Source organism: Juglans regia, chromosome 15 (assembly GCF_001411555.2).
Source record: "Juglans regia cultivar Chandler chromosome 15, Walnut 2.0, whole genome shotgun sequence".
Taxonomy (NCBI): Eukaryota; Viridiplantae; Streptophyta; class Magnoliopsida; order Fagales; family Juglandaceae; genus Juglans; species Juglans regia.
This window is the reverse complement of record NC_049915.1, coordinates 1,190,364-1,206,065: the sequence shown is the minus strand read 5'-3', so window position 1 is coordinate 1,206,065 and position 15,702 is coordinate 1,190,364. Positions and strand designations below refer to the sequence as shown.

The window sequence follows — 15,702 nt, the reverse complement described above, 5'->3', positions numbered from 1 at the left end:
CTTGTTTTATTGTAACAATGTAAATGGGCTGGAGTTGTTCATTGCATCCTAAGATAAGTTTGTGCCTGCCATCATTGTCCAAGTTCATTGGATTTGCACAACTATGCAAATCCCAGATTTTACTTTTGCCATAAGTTTAAGTGCCATGTTTCTAATTAAGGGAGTTTGCATGTTAGACTTAGTTTTCCCGCTCTTCTTCAATGTCATCAAACAGAAGAAAAAAAGAGAGGAAGATTGGAACTACTTCTTTAGTAAATTCTTGGGGTAAATGTTTCTTACCTAAAATTTACCCAAATGATGTGAATGTCTTAACCCTGAATTATGATGCTCGGTTTCGCAACTCCAACTTTTGCCATTAACGCTAGAAACATTTTCAGGTGCTCAATATTCGATCCTTTCATGGCCATGGGAATGTGATTGGACGAGGCAAGGCTTGTGTTGCCGTTCAAGTTTGGTTCTGTTAGTCATACTATGAATATGAAATGTCATAATGAATCGATCACTGAACTATTCAGGGGACAACTTCGTCTGTTTCAGCCCCCTCATCGAATCTTGTTTATTTTAAATATCAAAAGTTGTGAGTGACAAACAAGAAATACAATTTTATTTATGCCATAACACGATTTTGGATATCACAGAAAGCATAGACCTCAAATACTGCCACAACTGCTGGTGTCATGGCAAGAGAACATTTTTTTTTTTTTAAGTAATCAATAATATATTAATAGAGATAGGCAAAACCCAAGTACCCAAGATGGTATACAAGAGATAGGACATATCTAAGTCGAAGTAAGGGAAATTAGAAAATCATGAAAGTTCAGGCCATTAAAATCTAAAGCGATGGCCCATAGAAATAAAGCATGAAAAAATAGTGTTCTAAGTTCCTTCGGAGACCGCTCATTGTTTTTGAAAGTCCGATCATTGTGCTCTTGCCATATACACCACATAATACAGATCATGATTATTTTCCACACTGCCTTGATTTGTTGAACTCCTCTTGGAAGTGTCCAGCTGTCCAATAGATCTACCACAGTTGCAGGCATGACAAAGGATATCTCTATCAGGCTAAAGACTTCGACCCGCAAGCCCTAGTTGTCTCACAATGTAGCAAGAGGTGTTCCATTGTCTTACCAAATCACTTGCACATGTAGCAGTCTAGTATAACTATCCGGTCCTCAAATTGTCGGTAGTCAGAATCTTACCCAACGATGTTGTCCATGTAAAGAAGACCGCTTTCGGAGGCGCCTTATTTCTCCAAATTCTCCTCCATGGGAACATAATATTTGCGGCTTGAGAAAGAGACTTATAAAATTATCGAACTGAGAAAATGCCCTTTCCCACGGAAGTCCACCACATCCTATCAACTTGTTGTCTACTTGGGTTCATAGAATAAAGAAGGCTAAAAAAAGCCTCAAAGATGGCCATTTCCCAATCTTGCGCCGCTCTACTAAAAGTGATATTCCACTGCACTGGTCCCTTGATAGAAGCCTAAGGTCCTTTATTGAAGTTTCCTGGTTGCGTGCCAACTGAAAAATAGCTAGAAATGTATCATTTAAAGCCTCATTCCCACACCATATGTCATTTCAAAACTTATTGCGAGAACCCCTCCCCAACACCAATTTAGAAAGGCTACTAAAATCCCCCTACCCCCTCCTAGGGATAATACTCTTTTTAATTATGAAACCAACTCAATCTTGCACAATAGCTCTTTCGATAAAAGGGCTCTAGCCTCCAGTATCTACTCAAATTGTTGCAACTCCTCCACCATGAATTTTTTTTCACTCCCTTATATCTCCAAAGGATTGTGAATTCCAAAACTTAAGGTTATTTTTCAAAGATTTTAACTTATAGGCTAGGATGTATGAGAGGTTACCATAGAATTGGTAAGAAGACCACCATTGTCTAACCTTATCCACAAAGTCTTCACTTTTCAACCACATGTTTTCAAACTTGAAGTAATGATGCCCGCTTTGAATGCCGCAACAATCTAACAATATAGGAAAATGATCTGAGCAAAGACGTGGCTGCCTCTTTTGCCACACTTTCAGATAGTGCACCTCCCACTTCGGTGAGATTAGGAATTTGTCCAGTCGAGATCATGTCTGATTATTCGACCAAGTAAAGGACCCCCCCCAGTAGAGAAATATCCAGTAGGTTTAAGTCAAAGATACAATTTGAGAATTCTGTCATTGCTGGGCACATCCTACTCTCATCAGGTCGTTCACTAGGGAATCTGATGACATTAAAATCCCCTCCTATACATCAAGGAAGCTCCCACCAGCTATGTAACCCAGTAAGTTCCTTCCATAAGAAACATCCATCGTTGTCTACATTTAGACCGTATACACCTGCAAAAGCCCACACAAAATTATCCGCCACGCTCTTAAAAGAGCATGCCACTGTATACTCCCCCACAAATTTCTTCATTTTTCTCAACAACTCTTTTATCCTACATCACTAGGATTCCACCCGAAGCCCCATTCGATGCTAGATAATCCCAATCTGCATAAGTACAACTTCAAACACTTCGAATTAACCTTTTAGAAACACTTTTCAGTTTAATTTCTTGTAAACATACCATGTCCGCCCTCCACTCTCGCAGCAAGTTGTTTTATACGAAGCCACTTGTTCCCCTCATTTAATCCGTGGATGTTCCAAAACACAATTTTTGGCTTCATAAAGAATAAGCAAGCACATTCCCTTTGGATCTTTCACAGCTTGAGCTTCCTTAATAATTTAAAGACCAAGTTAGGCACTTGAGCTCCCGCTATTTTTTCAACCCTGATTTCTTTGATTGTGTATGGCCCGCTTCAATTGCAGTAAGTAAAGTAAAAAATTGCTCTTCATAGCCCACACATTCCATACCTATCCAATAACGCATTTCTTTCACCTTTTGAAACACTCAATTCGAAACATTTGATTCATTGTAGCAAACGGTTCAATGGGATAGACTCTCCTTCACTGGAAGCCCACTACAGATTAGGAGTCACCCCCCTTTCTTCCTCCCTAAATAGGTTCTTGCCCTCCCATTCAATCACAGCATTACTAGTGGGAGATTGAGTCTCAGAGATCATCATTACCTCACATCCATGACTCTGATAGAGCCCATCATCAACCACCTCCACCCTTGCACCCTCAGCCCCTAGAACTTGAGCTTCAAAGTAGAGGTTTCCCACCACGATACAATCAAGATGATCCTCGAGTTGAAAAGGAACATTTTTATTTGAAATTTTGCCTTGGTGAAACCACCAACAAATATTTTAGGTATAACAAAGTTTCTCATGAATATTAGAGAACATGCTTTTTGACTAAACACGCATGATTTACTCACTATATATGATTTTGATGTTCCATCTGTCGCAGTGCCCCTTTTTCTACACCTGATGAAAGATGGATGGTGATACTTACAATGACCTCAGGGCTCAGTCCTGTCTCTTAACCAGACCCGAAGTGGCATGAACCTGACTGTTTAAACCTCAAATAATTTGAAGGAAAAATAGAAAATATTCCCCATAATACAATCAGAAAGGATGGTCTAGTAAGTTTTACTGAGGGTGAAAAATGCTTCTGATTTTCTCATCCTGGCCACAAGAGAAACGTTCTCAAGGAGAGATATGAACCATACAAGTTTCATGATTCTAAACCATAAGCTCCTTGTCCCAAAAGAACAACGTAACAGTGTTCATCCAACCATTGGTTTTTCTAAGAGGAGTTACTCTAAAGCATATGTTAAGTTAATCCTATCCTAGGAGTAGAACTGTAGAAGAACCACAACACTATCGAAACTTATACAAGGGACTAATCCAAGCAACACCCTTTCACAATTTCTAACGGCACCACACATATATATAAATACAAACATGTACAAGATGCTACTAGGGATGGATAACCCTACGCATCAATTTAATGCTAAACCTGTGATGTTACTAGCTCCCTTGGTTAAAGTCCATAAAGCTAGGGCGAGGCTGCCCATTTGAAGTCTGGTCCCTGGTAGATGATTGCATCACATGAAGCTGTTGCTGGGACGGAGGGCTACCAAAGTGATGCAAGGCTGGCTGCTGGGAGGAATATTGAGGGGGTAACCCTCTGTTGAAAGGGTTGCTGCTTGCAGCTGAAAGTTGGCCTGCTGCTATCTTCAACCTCTGCACTTCTTCCCTCAATGCTTCATTCAGAGCTTTAGAAAAGACAAAAGTTATAACTATGTTAATTCCTTACCCAACATAATTTGATGCTGAAAACTAACTAGTTGATAATGGAGAAGCCATCAAACTCTGAACATTATCAACTCTAGGAATTTGAAAATCAGAGGACAACCATGTATTGTCTACTATTTTCAATGCCAATTAGGATAAAGAATTCATAAAATTGAAGAAATTTTATATATTAGATTGTTGGGTACCGACTTTCGTATGAAATTCTGAAAGTAAAAAATGTGTCAACCAACCCATGAGATTCCATAATCCCATTATAGATAGCATGAACACAGTTGAAAAAATGCATACCATCTCTAAGATGTGATTGTTCCTCCATAGCTTGTAATCGCAGTTTGAGTTCCTTATTCTCAGCAGTCAAGCCAGTAGTGTCTCTCTGCATTGCATGAAATAGGCATGATGAGCTTCCTCGCTTAAAAAAATCTCCTTTGATCGTTTCTGTCTTTCCTTATTTTCCTTTTAATGTGTAAACTAAAAGCAATATAAATAGCCTATAAGTTGCAACATGGGATCAAATTTAGGTGGCTGGTGGCCACGGACTCGGCCCAATAAAATTTGTATCCATCTATACAGTAATCTTTGTCATCTAGTATCCTAGCTACAACAAAAGTAAAAAATCAACTCAGATGAGTATAATATGTAAAGAATGCCAAAAGGTGAATGAGAACATGAATAACATATGGGGCATCTGCTAGAAATTTTGATGTCAAATCCTAGGGAAAACGCTAACCACATTTGTGCCCTACCTCACAAAGACTAGTTGCATTTAAATCTTCTTGTGAGCTCTTATACAATTCAGTTTCACTTAGTACACAACCAATATGGAACTTTTTTTTTTTTTTATCGGTAAACAAATTTTTATTGATCAAAAGAAGGCAAAATGCCCAAGTATACAGGACATATACAAGAGCAACGCCTATGTGTGCAATATAATCCCTGAAATCCCTATGGAACTTAGCAGATCTGCTTTCACGATCTAATCCAATTCAAATATAATCCCTGAAATCCCTATGGAACTTGGCAGATCTGCTTTCACGATCTAATCCAATTCAGGGCACAAGAGTTTTGCCCACTGAAATCCCTAACATCCTCTTCAAGGTATGGGTTGTTCTACAATGACTTAATTCCATATGAAATTATACCAAATTTACTCTCAATGCCAATTATCACGATGCAGGAAAGTGCCAATCATATCTGCATTACGTCCTAAATACTACTTGCAACTAGGGCTGTTCAAACAGCCAAAAATTTATGACCTGGAATCCGATCCAACATATTGGCTCCAGATAGCACAAGGATCGATAATATTCTTGACTTGTGTTCTGTCGGAATTTGGAAGGTGGTCGATAAGATTACAACCCACCCCACCCCGACTTAACCCAACATGATATCTGATTTATATATGTAATAAAATATTTAAACAAAAGAAAAAACAAAATATATAACATAACCTTGGAATGGGTGACAGCTTTGTTCCCATTTACTTATCTTAGTGTTGGTACTAGCTAAGATTAGCCATGTGTATTTTGCTGGGTGTACCAGCATACCAAAAGAAGTTAGAGGGATAGTGATGGCAGATAAAGCTGGTCTTCTGAACTTAAGTTATAAAGTTTAGCTTGGCTCTTTCAACATTATAGAATTTGATTAATTCATATCGCACCACGTCGATTTGGGATTCACCGCCAAGGTGATTATACTGTTAACATGACATTCCTCCACCATAAGTAAGGCCTATCAATAAAATGCCTCCTTATTTTTAAAAAGAAAAGATTAGTCACATGTAAGGAGCTGATCCATCAGGTGGTTCATGTGGTGTAATAGCTGCCAACCAGCAAGCAAGTAGGCGGTGGTAAGACTTTCAAAATTCAGCTTTTTATTATTAACAAATTTCACCGACACCCATACAGAGGTTCACTACTCTCTCCTCTCTAATCACCTCCGTCCTCAAAACTTACTTGTTCTTCACTCACTAGGTTCTCTATGCAAGCATCTTTACGTTTCTCACAGAGAGAGAGAGAGAGAGAGAGAGGCAAATATCTGAGGAAAGAACAGTTGAGACTTAATTGCAGCTCCCTACTCACTATTGGAGACCCTATAATCACTTGAATTACCCGGTTTTACCTAGTACCAACCAATGCAGGCTTAACACCTCCCTTCATAACCATTGCTGGTATTTTTAGGGCTGGGATTCATAAAAAAAAAACCAATCCTTACATAGTACAAACTAGTAACCAACTCATCCCTTCATATTATCTAGATATAAATAACCAATCATGACATGATATAGAGTTTCTATATTGTAGCAACGTTTCTTTTTTTGCTTAAAAAGTAAAAGAAAAAAGAAAAACCAATCTAATTATATGTTGTGAAGCAAATACAATCGGGGGCATTACAATTGAGCAACAACACATATCTTGATGGAAAACATGCACATGAGGAGCACAAACCCAAAACAACACTTTTTGTTTTATAAGTAGAATGATAGTGAATACTCAAGACCTGACAGGCTTCAAAAACCAAAGGGAATGTTAACATTACAGAAATAGTATTCAAATGAATCAAATCTGGACAACATAACCTTTTAACCAATGGAACTGCAATATGTAGTGTCAAGTCACGAGTCATGAAGAAGAACGTATGGTACACACCAGATAACCAAGGACTGTTCTAGAAGGAGCAGAGAATTTCAGTTTTTAGCTTCCCCTATTGACAGAATCGATACCTCCATCATGTTGTTGACTTTAGTTCTTTTTTAATTGCTCCATACCTTTTTTTCCAAGCCAAACCAGGCCTTTATTGATATCATTTCCCATATAGGCAATGTGAGTGATTAATTTGAACAAGGGCTGACTGCACATAGACCAATATATTTTCCAGGTAAGTAATCAAGCTTAATTGCCAATATCTATACAACTGATGAGAGATACCTGGAGTTGCTCTGTTTCATGCAAAAGCTGGTGAGCTACCTATAGTGTCTGTTAAGCTAAGGCTCGGTTAAATGCACTAGAACAATGTACCTATAGATTCAAAACTTATTGCAAGGTCATAGCCCCCAGAAAGTGATACCGGTGTTAGCAGCAGAGATTGGCTAGAGATATCATAAAAAATTAGTTTGAATGGGCATAAAAATAGCAATAGACGTCTTGATCATGTGAGAGCTCATTGAATATCTACTGAATTGTAACTGATTGAACTTTAAAGTAATATATTAATCTATACTAAATTTAACCTGTTGACAACACTTTCTCACTCAGTTCTTACTTTTTGAGGATATTTTTTTCTATATTAATCATATCATGTCTGTATCCCTGGTTGGTATTGATAATCTATAACTCTTCAGAGAACATGGCAGAAAAAGAAAACAAAAAAGCTTTAAAAGGAAAGCACGGATGTAGTGGTTCCCTTTAAACCACAATTTGATCTAACTCATGGAACCGAATGGCTTAGGAAGAAAGGGAACTACCCGTATAGAGAACGAAAGTAAATTTCTCCGTATATTGGGTCCATTCATAAATGCACAGCCATGAGAACTGTGATGACCCCACAATTCACAAACAGTATGAATGATATATTCAATCCTAGTTAGCCAGTGGGTTCCAGTGTATACCAACATAAGATCTCTCTCAATCCATATATCACTCCTTTAAAGCTACAAGTGTAAAGATTCGTACCTGTAGCAAAGTGACCTGCGCAGAGAGGGTGGTTGCTTCCGACTGAAGCGTCTGTACCTTCCTCTCCAGCTCACTAGTATAACGTATCTTCCTTTCCTTTGAACGAGCGGCGGATTGCCTATTAGCTAGAATCCTGCGATGCAAAATGAAACCAACCAATTGCATCAAGTTCAAACATTGACGATCACTTCTTAATTCCGAAAATCTAAGCTAAGTAAAGGAGCTAAATCCCAATCATCTACCACTTCAAGAATAAATAAGGAACATAAATCCCGAAAGCAAACTGAAAATAAAAACATCTTTTTTTTTTAATCAGAGAAAGTTGTTTATAATTTAACTAAATAGACATCACAGAAAAAAGTTAACCATAGAGGATTCAAGTAGAGAAAAGGCCCTACCTTTTAGCTCTTTTGGGATCAATCAGAGAAAGCTCAGCGAGTCTATCAGGCCCCATGGCCGTCTTCACACCGTCCATAATCACCATGGCCGAGTCGGCCTCAAACGACCCATCCATCGAGTTGCTGTGCCTGTGATGGTGCACCCTCTTCTCCCCCACCACCACTTTCTCGTCGCCAAGGCCAAGGCCATCGAAGAAGTCGGAGTCCACGGATAGGCTCCGGAAGTGGTGGCCGATGGGCCCGGCAGAGGGCTTGGAAGAGGGCCTGGGCTTGTTGGACTCGTCGGAGGACTTGGAGGAGGAATCGATGGGCATGGGAGCTCCACCGGCAGTGGGTGAAGGGGAGGGGAGGGAGGAGAGGTCGAGATCAGAGGGGTCGAAGAGGAGGAGGTCGTCCAAGTTCGGCAAGCGGAAGGAGGTGTCAGAGTGGGCCCGGCGGTGGTGGGAGCCTCGGTGGGGGGTCTCAGGCATCTGATCGATGTCTAATCCTGCCAGTGGCTTTCCGGCGAACTGCGGGTCCATTTTTCTCGGAGCTGATGGTGGTAATGGTGGTTGGGCAGTTGAAGTGCGGTGGTTTGGTTGTGGGGGCGGGGATAATAAATGATGTCGTGTCGGTCGCGCAAAAGAGAGAGAAAAAGCGAGAGTGGAGTTGAAAAGGATTTGGACCGGCCCCAAAGGACACTCTACCATCAAGTATCAACTCCAGAAAAAAAAAACTCCACAATTTTAAAAGCTGTGTGGTTTGGAATAACGACTCAATTCAACCTCCACTGTCCACATTTGTCCATCATCATTTTGAGTCATATTATTCTTCCTTTTTAGTTTTATTATTTTCTCTCGTAATTATTTGAGTAATGATAGAGGGATCCCCCTCCCCCGCCCGTCCCGATCGAGAGCAATAGATCTCGTCCCGATACTCAACTTTAGAGTCTAAATTTACCCACGAATCAACTCGCCTTTAAGGAAAAGCATGCAATGATGACTGATGAGACGGACATGCCTGACGCTGCTCGGCCGCTTCCTGCTCATAGAGACTCATACAAAACAGAACGGAAAAGACGAAAAATCTTTGATCTTATGATAAGGAAACATCGACAGATAACCAACAAGACCTACAAAATAAAACAATCAGGAAGCCACGTCGCATTAATAACGCCGTCACATAGGCATGCCGCATTTAAAGGATTATGACAAAATGAATAATAAAAAGGACATGGGCTCCACGGGGGCAGACACGATCTGTCCTCCAAACTCTTGATATAAATAGCAATTTACAGGTACGAAAAAGTTCTCTAGACTCTCTCATTATTGACAAACTTCCAAAATACTCTATTGACTTTAGCATCGGAGACTCTTTGGCCCTAATGCCTCCATCTCATAGCTTCTTTCTTCTTTGTTTTCGCAGGCACAATTTTGAAGACCAGAGTTGTTGGAACATGATCCAAAAGCGTATAAAACACGACGTCAATACTTGTAATTCTATCACAACTTCAAATTAATCTATAAAAAAGTCGCCTCATTAAATGAGAGCTCTAACGCCTCGTTTGGATAGTGAGATGAGATGAGATAAGATTTTCTATGAATAATAGTGAAATAATTTGTGAAAAGTAGTGAAATGATTTGAATTAATATGTTTTATAGGATCTTGGAAAATGTGAGAGAAAAAGTTAAATAAAAATATTATAAAGTTAAATATTATTATAATATAATTTTTAATATATTATTTTTATTTTAAAAAGTTAAATTATTTTTTATTTGAAAGTTTGGAAAAATTATAATAACTAAGTAATAATTAGATGAAAAAAATTAAAAATTTGAAATTAAAAATGATTTGTGGTTGTGGTGTGTGGATATTGAGATGAGATGAGTTTGGAGAACTTTTCTATCCAAATCAGGCCTAAGAGATATACAAATTAATCATTTTCCTAATATAAGCCTATCAATGAAACACATAGGTTAAAATATATTACATCAACTATATTACATAAAAAATGTGATTAAAGATGATAAAAAGTAACATTTATCTTAGAGCAATTATACTTTTAATCTTAGATTTTGTTATTCTTGATTATACATGTTGGTGCGACATATTTTAAGTTGTTTTATATCTATTACTCAAATTAGAGACTTGTATTTCATCATTAAATGTGTATGGTGATAACAAAATCTAATGATTCAAATTTGAGAAAGGCTTTAAAAAAATACATACATGATTTTGAATAAAAGAGGTTGATCATAGATCTTGTTTATAAATTAACTAGGACAGTAATTGTTTTTCATAAAAAACATACCTCCCAAAAAGAATAAGCAACTCAATGGTCATATTCAAGGGGGAGTAGATCAAAGGCATAACATGTATGTTTTTACAAATATGAACTCTATGAACGTAGTTAAACGTACATTGCTTGCTTTGCTTGTCAATAAGAAAAGTCATGGCATTGCAAATGTATATGTGTGTGTCTCTCTCTCTCTATAGAGAGAAGTAGTGTTATTATAAAGTTTCTATGTAGAATAATTTGATTTGAAAAATAAATTTAAAAATTTAAATCTTACAAATCAAATCTTAATATTTAAATGATGTAAATGGTGTGCTTTACTCGACTTGAAAATAAAATAATTCATATATATATATATATATATCATATTACATCTTATATATGATCAAAAGCATAATCCAAAAAAGAAAACTTATCGCTTTTTGCTATTATTTTTCCTAGTCCTTCTCTAAACCTTCAATCATTACTGTCGGGACATGTCCAACCATGGTAGTACCAAAAATTCACCACCCCACATCTACACTTCACATCTTATAAAAAATATCCATACACTTTATGAAAAAAAAAAAAAAAGTAAAGGTGTAAGGTGTGAAAGTGAATAGTAACTGATACATAGAATTCTTCTATACATAAAAGTAAACTTATAAATTGACGTAATTTGGTATCATATATTAGATCTATTTTATAATAAAAATAGTTTTATAATAAAATTTATTTTGTAATTAAAAAACTTGTTTATTATATTTCATAGAATAAAAGTTGAGTCACAATACATGTGGGATTGTCTAAAACCAATCAAAGGACTTTATTTTATTATATTATATGCAAGTGAAAATGGCCCATTATTTAAAAAAAAAAAAAAAAAAAATGGCTGAGGTAACTTGGAAAAGAAAATCATTTTTCGAGGAATATTCCACATTTATTTATGGTGCGAGTAATATAATATGGATCGATGCATGTGACGATACAGACAAATGGCTAGCTTACGTCCAATTGAAGAAAAGAATAATTAATATCAAATTAATTACGACTTTGAGTTAATAGTACTATGGTTTAATTTATTTTTTAATATTCATGTCATGAGTGGTCAGATATGCGTGGACTTCCTTGGGTTCGGTTCGTGTTTGCCATTTAATTAATTAATTAAGAGTTGATTAATCCCTAGTAATGCTGATCTATCTGGACCTGTTCGACTCATTCATGAAATGCTGAATTCAGCCAGCTTCCACTTTGAACGTACACAAGTACCAGAAAAATAACCAAAACAAAGATTAAAAAAAGGTAAAGAGTTTAAAAACACCACTCTAAACGGCTTAATTCCTATTCTTTTACTTTTGTTTTTCAAAAACCTTGTATATCAAAATTGTTAAAGAAATAAATAATAAAATTTATCTATTTTTATAAATTTAAATTTTTAAAATAAGTGATGATTTAGCATGATATCATAGTAAAAATTTTGAGTTCAAATCAAACTCTACACTTTACTTAATTAATTAAATATTTTACACATTAAACATATTTATTAAAGAAAAGTCTGGCATATATATGAAAAGAAGAATTATCTTCTCATAAGTTTAAATTTTTAAGATAAGTAGTGAATTCATAAAAAGAAAATACTTGGTGTCTCGATATTGGGTCTCGATTGTTTTTATTTATTTATTTAATAATTAAGTACGTATAATTTTTAATAATATTATAATTTTTTAAAAATATTTCATAGGATTAAAAAAAATTACCAAAAAAAGTCAGAAAAAGGCCTTTTCTCGTGCTACACGTAGCATTGTCCTTTCACAAAAATGTTTTAAGTTGCACCCTTTGAAGATGCTTTTTTAAGTACTCTTTGATGGCTTTTTGTTTCATCTAGATTCTAGCCACTTTTCGTACCAGTTTTTCTTTCAATCGTGTGCCTTTAAGATGTGGATTCATTTTCGTCCCATTATATTGGTAGTCATAATGTGCAAGTTTCAACATATTTTTAAAAAAAAAATAAAAAAATATAAAATTTATATAAAAAAATATAAAATTTAAATAAAAAAATTAATTTTTTAATAATAGATCTCACTTTTAAAAAAAAAAAATTTATAACACTTGTACATTCTAAAACTGTATCTAATATTACTTTATATATAACACTAACCTTTTTGACCTTACAAGCATTATATAAAGTGATAAAATAACATGAATTCTTCCAAATATGTTTGATTATTTAGTCTCATCTTTTTGACATTTATAGCCACTGCATGCTTTATGTCGTATCCATAGATAGAGATATCTAATATTTGGGGTGGAATCTTCTGTTGAATTCCCTCAAAGACTCAAAAAGCATCTCCCATAAAGGGTACATGAGATGAGGTTCCTACGCATCCTTTTTGTGTTTGTAGTTCATATTTTAGGCCTTTATCTTTCATTTTTGGACGAAAGGATTATCAAATATCTGGGCTAGCTGGGGTTCCAAGGCCCCGGAGTTTCCCTACGTCTAATTTACCTCAACATTGATCAGTTGAACACATACATGCAAGGCCCGTACGTTTGAATTGAGTATAGAGTAGCTGGCTCACGTATATAAATTGATATGATTTTACGTGATACGTTAGATTTACTTTATAATAAGAATAATTTTATTATTTGACGTATCACATTGAATTACATCAATTTATGAATTTATTTTTATAAAATATCTTTGTAATTAAGACATTTCTCTTTATATATTACACAAGATCATTTACGTCGAATATGTAGGATTCTAGCTCGATCGATTTGCATAACTCCTCTCCCATATATGGTAATTCATTTCAATGATTATAAATCCACCACCCTTCTTGTGCTCTACTTGACCAAACAATCTGCAACTTGATTAACCTCTTGAAACGCATGGTGAAAAGAAAGAACAAATGAGATCATTTGGAACTCCAAAACTCCATCACTCAGCTCTTATGAGACACCATGCATGAAACATACCCGTTCCCTTTCAGCCATTCATCAAGCACTTTGAGTCTGACTCAACCTCAATCATGTCCAAAAAATTTCAAGCCATCCAAAATGGTTAATTCTCACCTCAGCCCATCTCTCTCTCTCATATTCAGTTCCAATTATGTCAAATATGTTGATATTTCTTGCATCGCAAAAGATTATAATTGGCTCTTTTTATAAAGGATCCTAATGCTTGGCAAGGAATATTATACGTATGCTGTCAAATCATTGAGGATAGGTGCGTATATTGTAACTCAGCAATTCAAGTTTTATGCAAATCATATTGAGAAATAATCTCATATTGTCTGTGGATAAGGTATTGGACATGTTTATAAGAAATGAACAATTCTTTCTCTTGTAGAACCGGTTTTATGAGATGAGTTAAACTTATAAATTTCTTCACATCAGGGCTTCTTGCTGTCATGAGTTTGACATGGTTCTGGAGCATCATGAACTTCTCAAGATTGAAATATAATTATTAATTTTGCTGTTATGCCATTGATCTTTTGCTTGTTTACTTTTGGATCTTGTTGATGAGATCTATAAGAGGGATTTTCAGAACTATACAAGGACACCAAATTAAGCCTTCAAAATATTAAGAGTTATGCTTTATACTTACAAGCTAGTGTGGAGAACTTCTCGAGCAAATTATCAAATTCTATAATGTCAGTAGATGGAGGACGAGTGAAAAATGTATCTTCCACACCGATTTACAAATATAATTTTTCGTCTTGAAAAATATGGTGGTTCATACTTTGAGCTTGGGCCCATTTTAAGGTCAATTCCACTAAATTTGAATCCAACTAGACCCAATAGATAAAATCCAGGCCTATCGGCTCTTGAGGATAATCTCAGGTTGAAGCCATGTAAGCCCACTACCAAAAAACACACTTTAATTAATGGGGGGGCAACATAAGGCAAGAAATCACCAATCCGAATTGGTTTTGATTTTCCCAAAACCTCCACCATGCATGGCTTTCTCCATGCACACACAACCCTGCAACTGCAGTACCCCAGAAGTCTGAAGTACCAGTACTACCTAACTTTATTGTTTTTTTTTTTATCATTTCAATGATGAAATGTTGGTCTTCCTATGGATGATCTATGCCTACTGCTTAAAAGCTTAATCCATCCTTACATGGTAAAAAGGCACAGCTTTTCTAAATCCACTATTACACTGTAGCTCATGTTTACATGAAATGAAAAAAAGTGAACGACAAAATCATTGAGGCAGAAATAAATTAGTAGTACTGTTGCTACGTCTCGGTAGGATTACAAATATCACATTCCCTTTTGTAGTGCATTCAATCACAAAGCAAGTCCAAGTCCCCAACCTAACTTTATTGGTTTTCTTTCCTTTTCAATGAGCATAACCAGATTTGGATAATTTAAGTGACCCCCGGTCCCCCACAACTTCAATTTTCTACAAACTAATTGTGTAATTGTGTCTACAGACAATTTGCTACAAGCTCGGAGTCGGAGTTAGAGTCGGAGCTGAGGGGAGTCTATGTGAATCAGAGTCTGATTCAACCTCCGACAAAGTCAGAGTCAGAGTCAGAGGTAGGGCACTCCGACTCCGAATCAGTCGGTGCTTAATTAGGCCTAGAATCCTCCACAAACCTTTTTCATACTAGAAACAAATTAATTACCAGTGTTCTTGTGTTCTACATGTTTAATATATAGCTTTACAGATCATAGATATATAGCATTAATTAAATCTAAAGGGATATATAGTGGAAGATTATAATATATATTGAAATGGATTAGATCAATATTATTGCATGGTCAACCTTATGACTCATTCAAACAAAGCAATGAACACTGAATAAATTCTCCATCAGATCATGGCTATAGAAGAATATTAGACCTTGTAAGCCACATAAAGGCAGCATGATTGGGAAGTTGAATGGAAAGCAAAGAATAAAGAAACCTCATTTCTGTTAATGGATTGAATAAGATAATGGAATCGTTGGTGACAATCGTGTGGATTGCACACTCTCTTCAATTACTTCGTATTTTCTCAGTCCGGCCACTCTTTTCCTCTCATCACTACTTTTATTTTGGACGAATGCTCCCTCACTAAAATATTAGTGCTTTCCTCTTCATCAATCCATTTATGAGCTTTGTTTATATATATATATATAGAGAGAGAGAGAGAGAGAGAGAGAGAGAGAGAG

At 36.1% G+C, this 15,702-nt stretch overlaps 1 protein-coding gene across 1 annotated transcript; it reads right to left on the bottom strand.

Moving 5' to 3' along the window:
* Positions 1–3,529: 3,529 nt before the first annotated feature.
* LOC109011801 (transcription factor VIP1-like) lies at positions 3,530–9,053 on the bottom strand. Its single transcript, XM_035686096.1, has 4 exons — positions 8,281–9,053; positions 7,883–8,015; positions 4,503–4,587; positions 3,530–4,174 (listed from the first exon to the last, which is right to left on the bottom strand). Exons 1-4 carry the CDS (start codon positions 8,967–8,969, stop codon positions 3,927–3,929), a joined length of 1,155 nt encoding a protein of 384 aa, XP_035541989.1. The 5' UTR covers positions 8,970–9,053; the 3' UTR covers positions 3,530–3,926.
* Between the last annotated feature and the right edge of the window lie 6,649 nt (positions 9,054–15,702).

Excerpts from the sequence above, each read along its gene's own strand:
- LOC109011801 (XM_035686096.1), bottom strand. The coding sequence starts at position 8,969 with ATGGTAGAGTGTCCTTTGGGGCCGGTCCAAATCCTTTTCAACTCCACT. Across the intron at positions 4,588-7,882 it reads CGCAGGTCACTTTGCTACAG|AGAGACACTACTGGCTTGAC; the intron begins GTACGAATCTTT and ends CATGCAATGCAG. Across the intron at positions 4,175-4,502 it reads ACAATCACATCTTAGAGATG|CTCTGAATGAAGCATTGAGG; the intron begins GTATGCATTTTT and ends TCTTTTCTAAAG.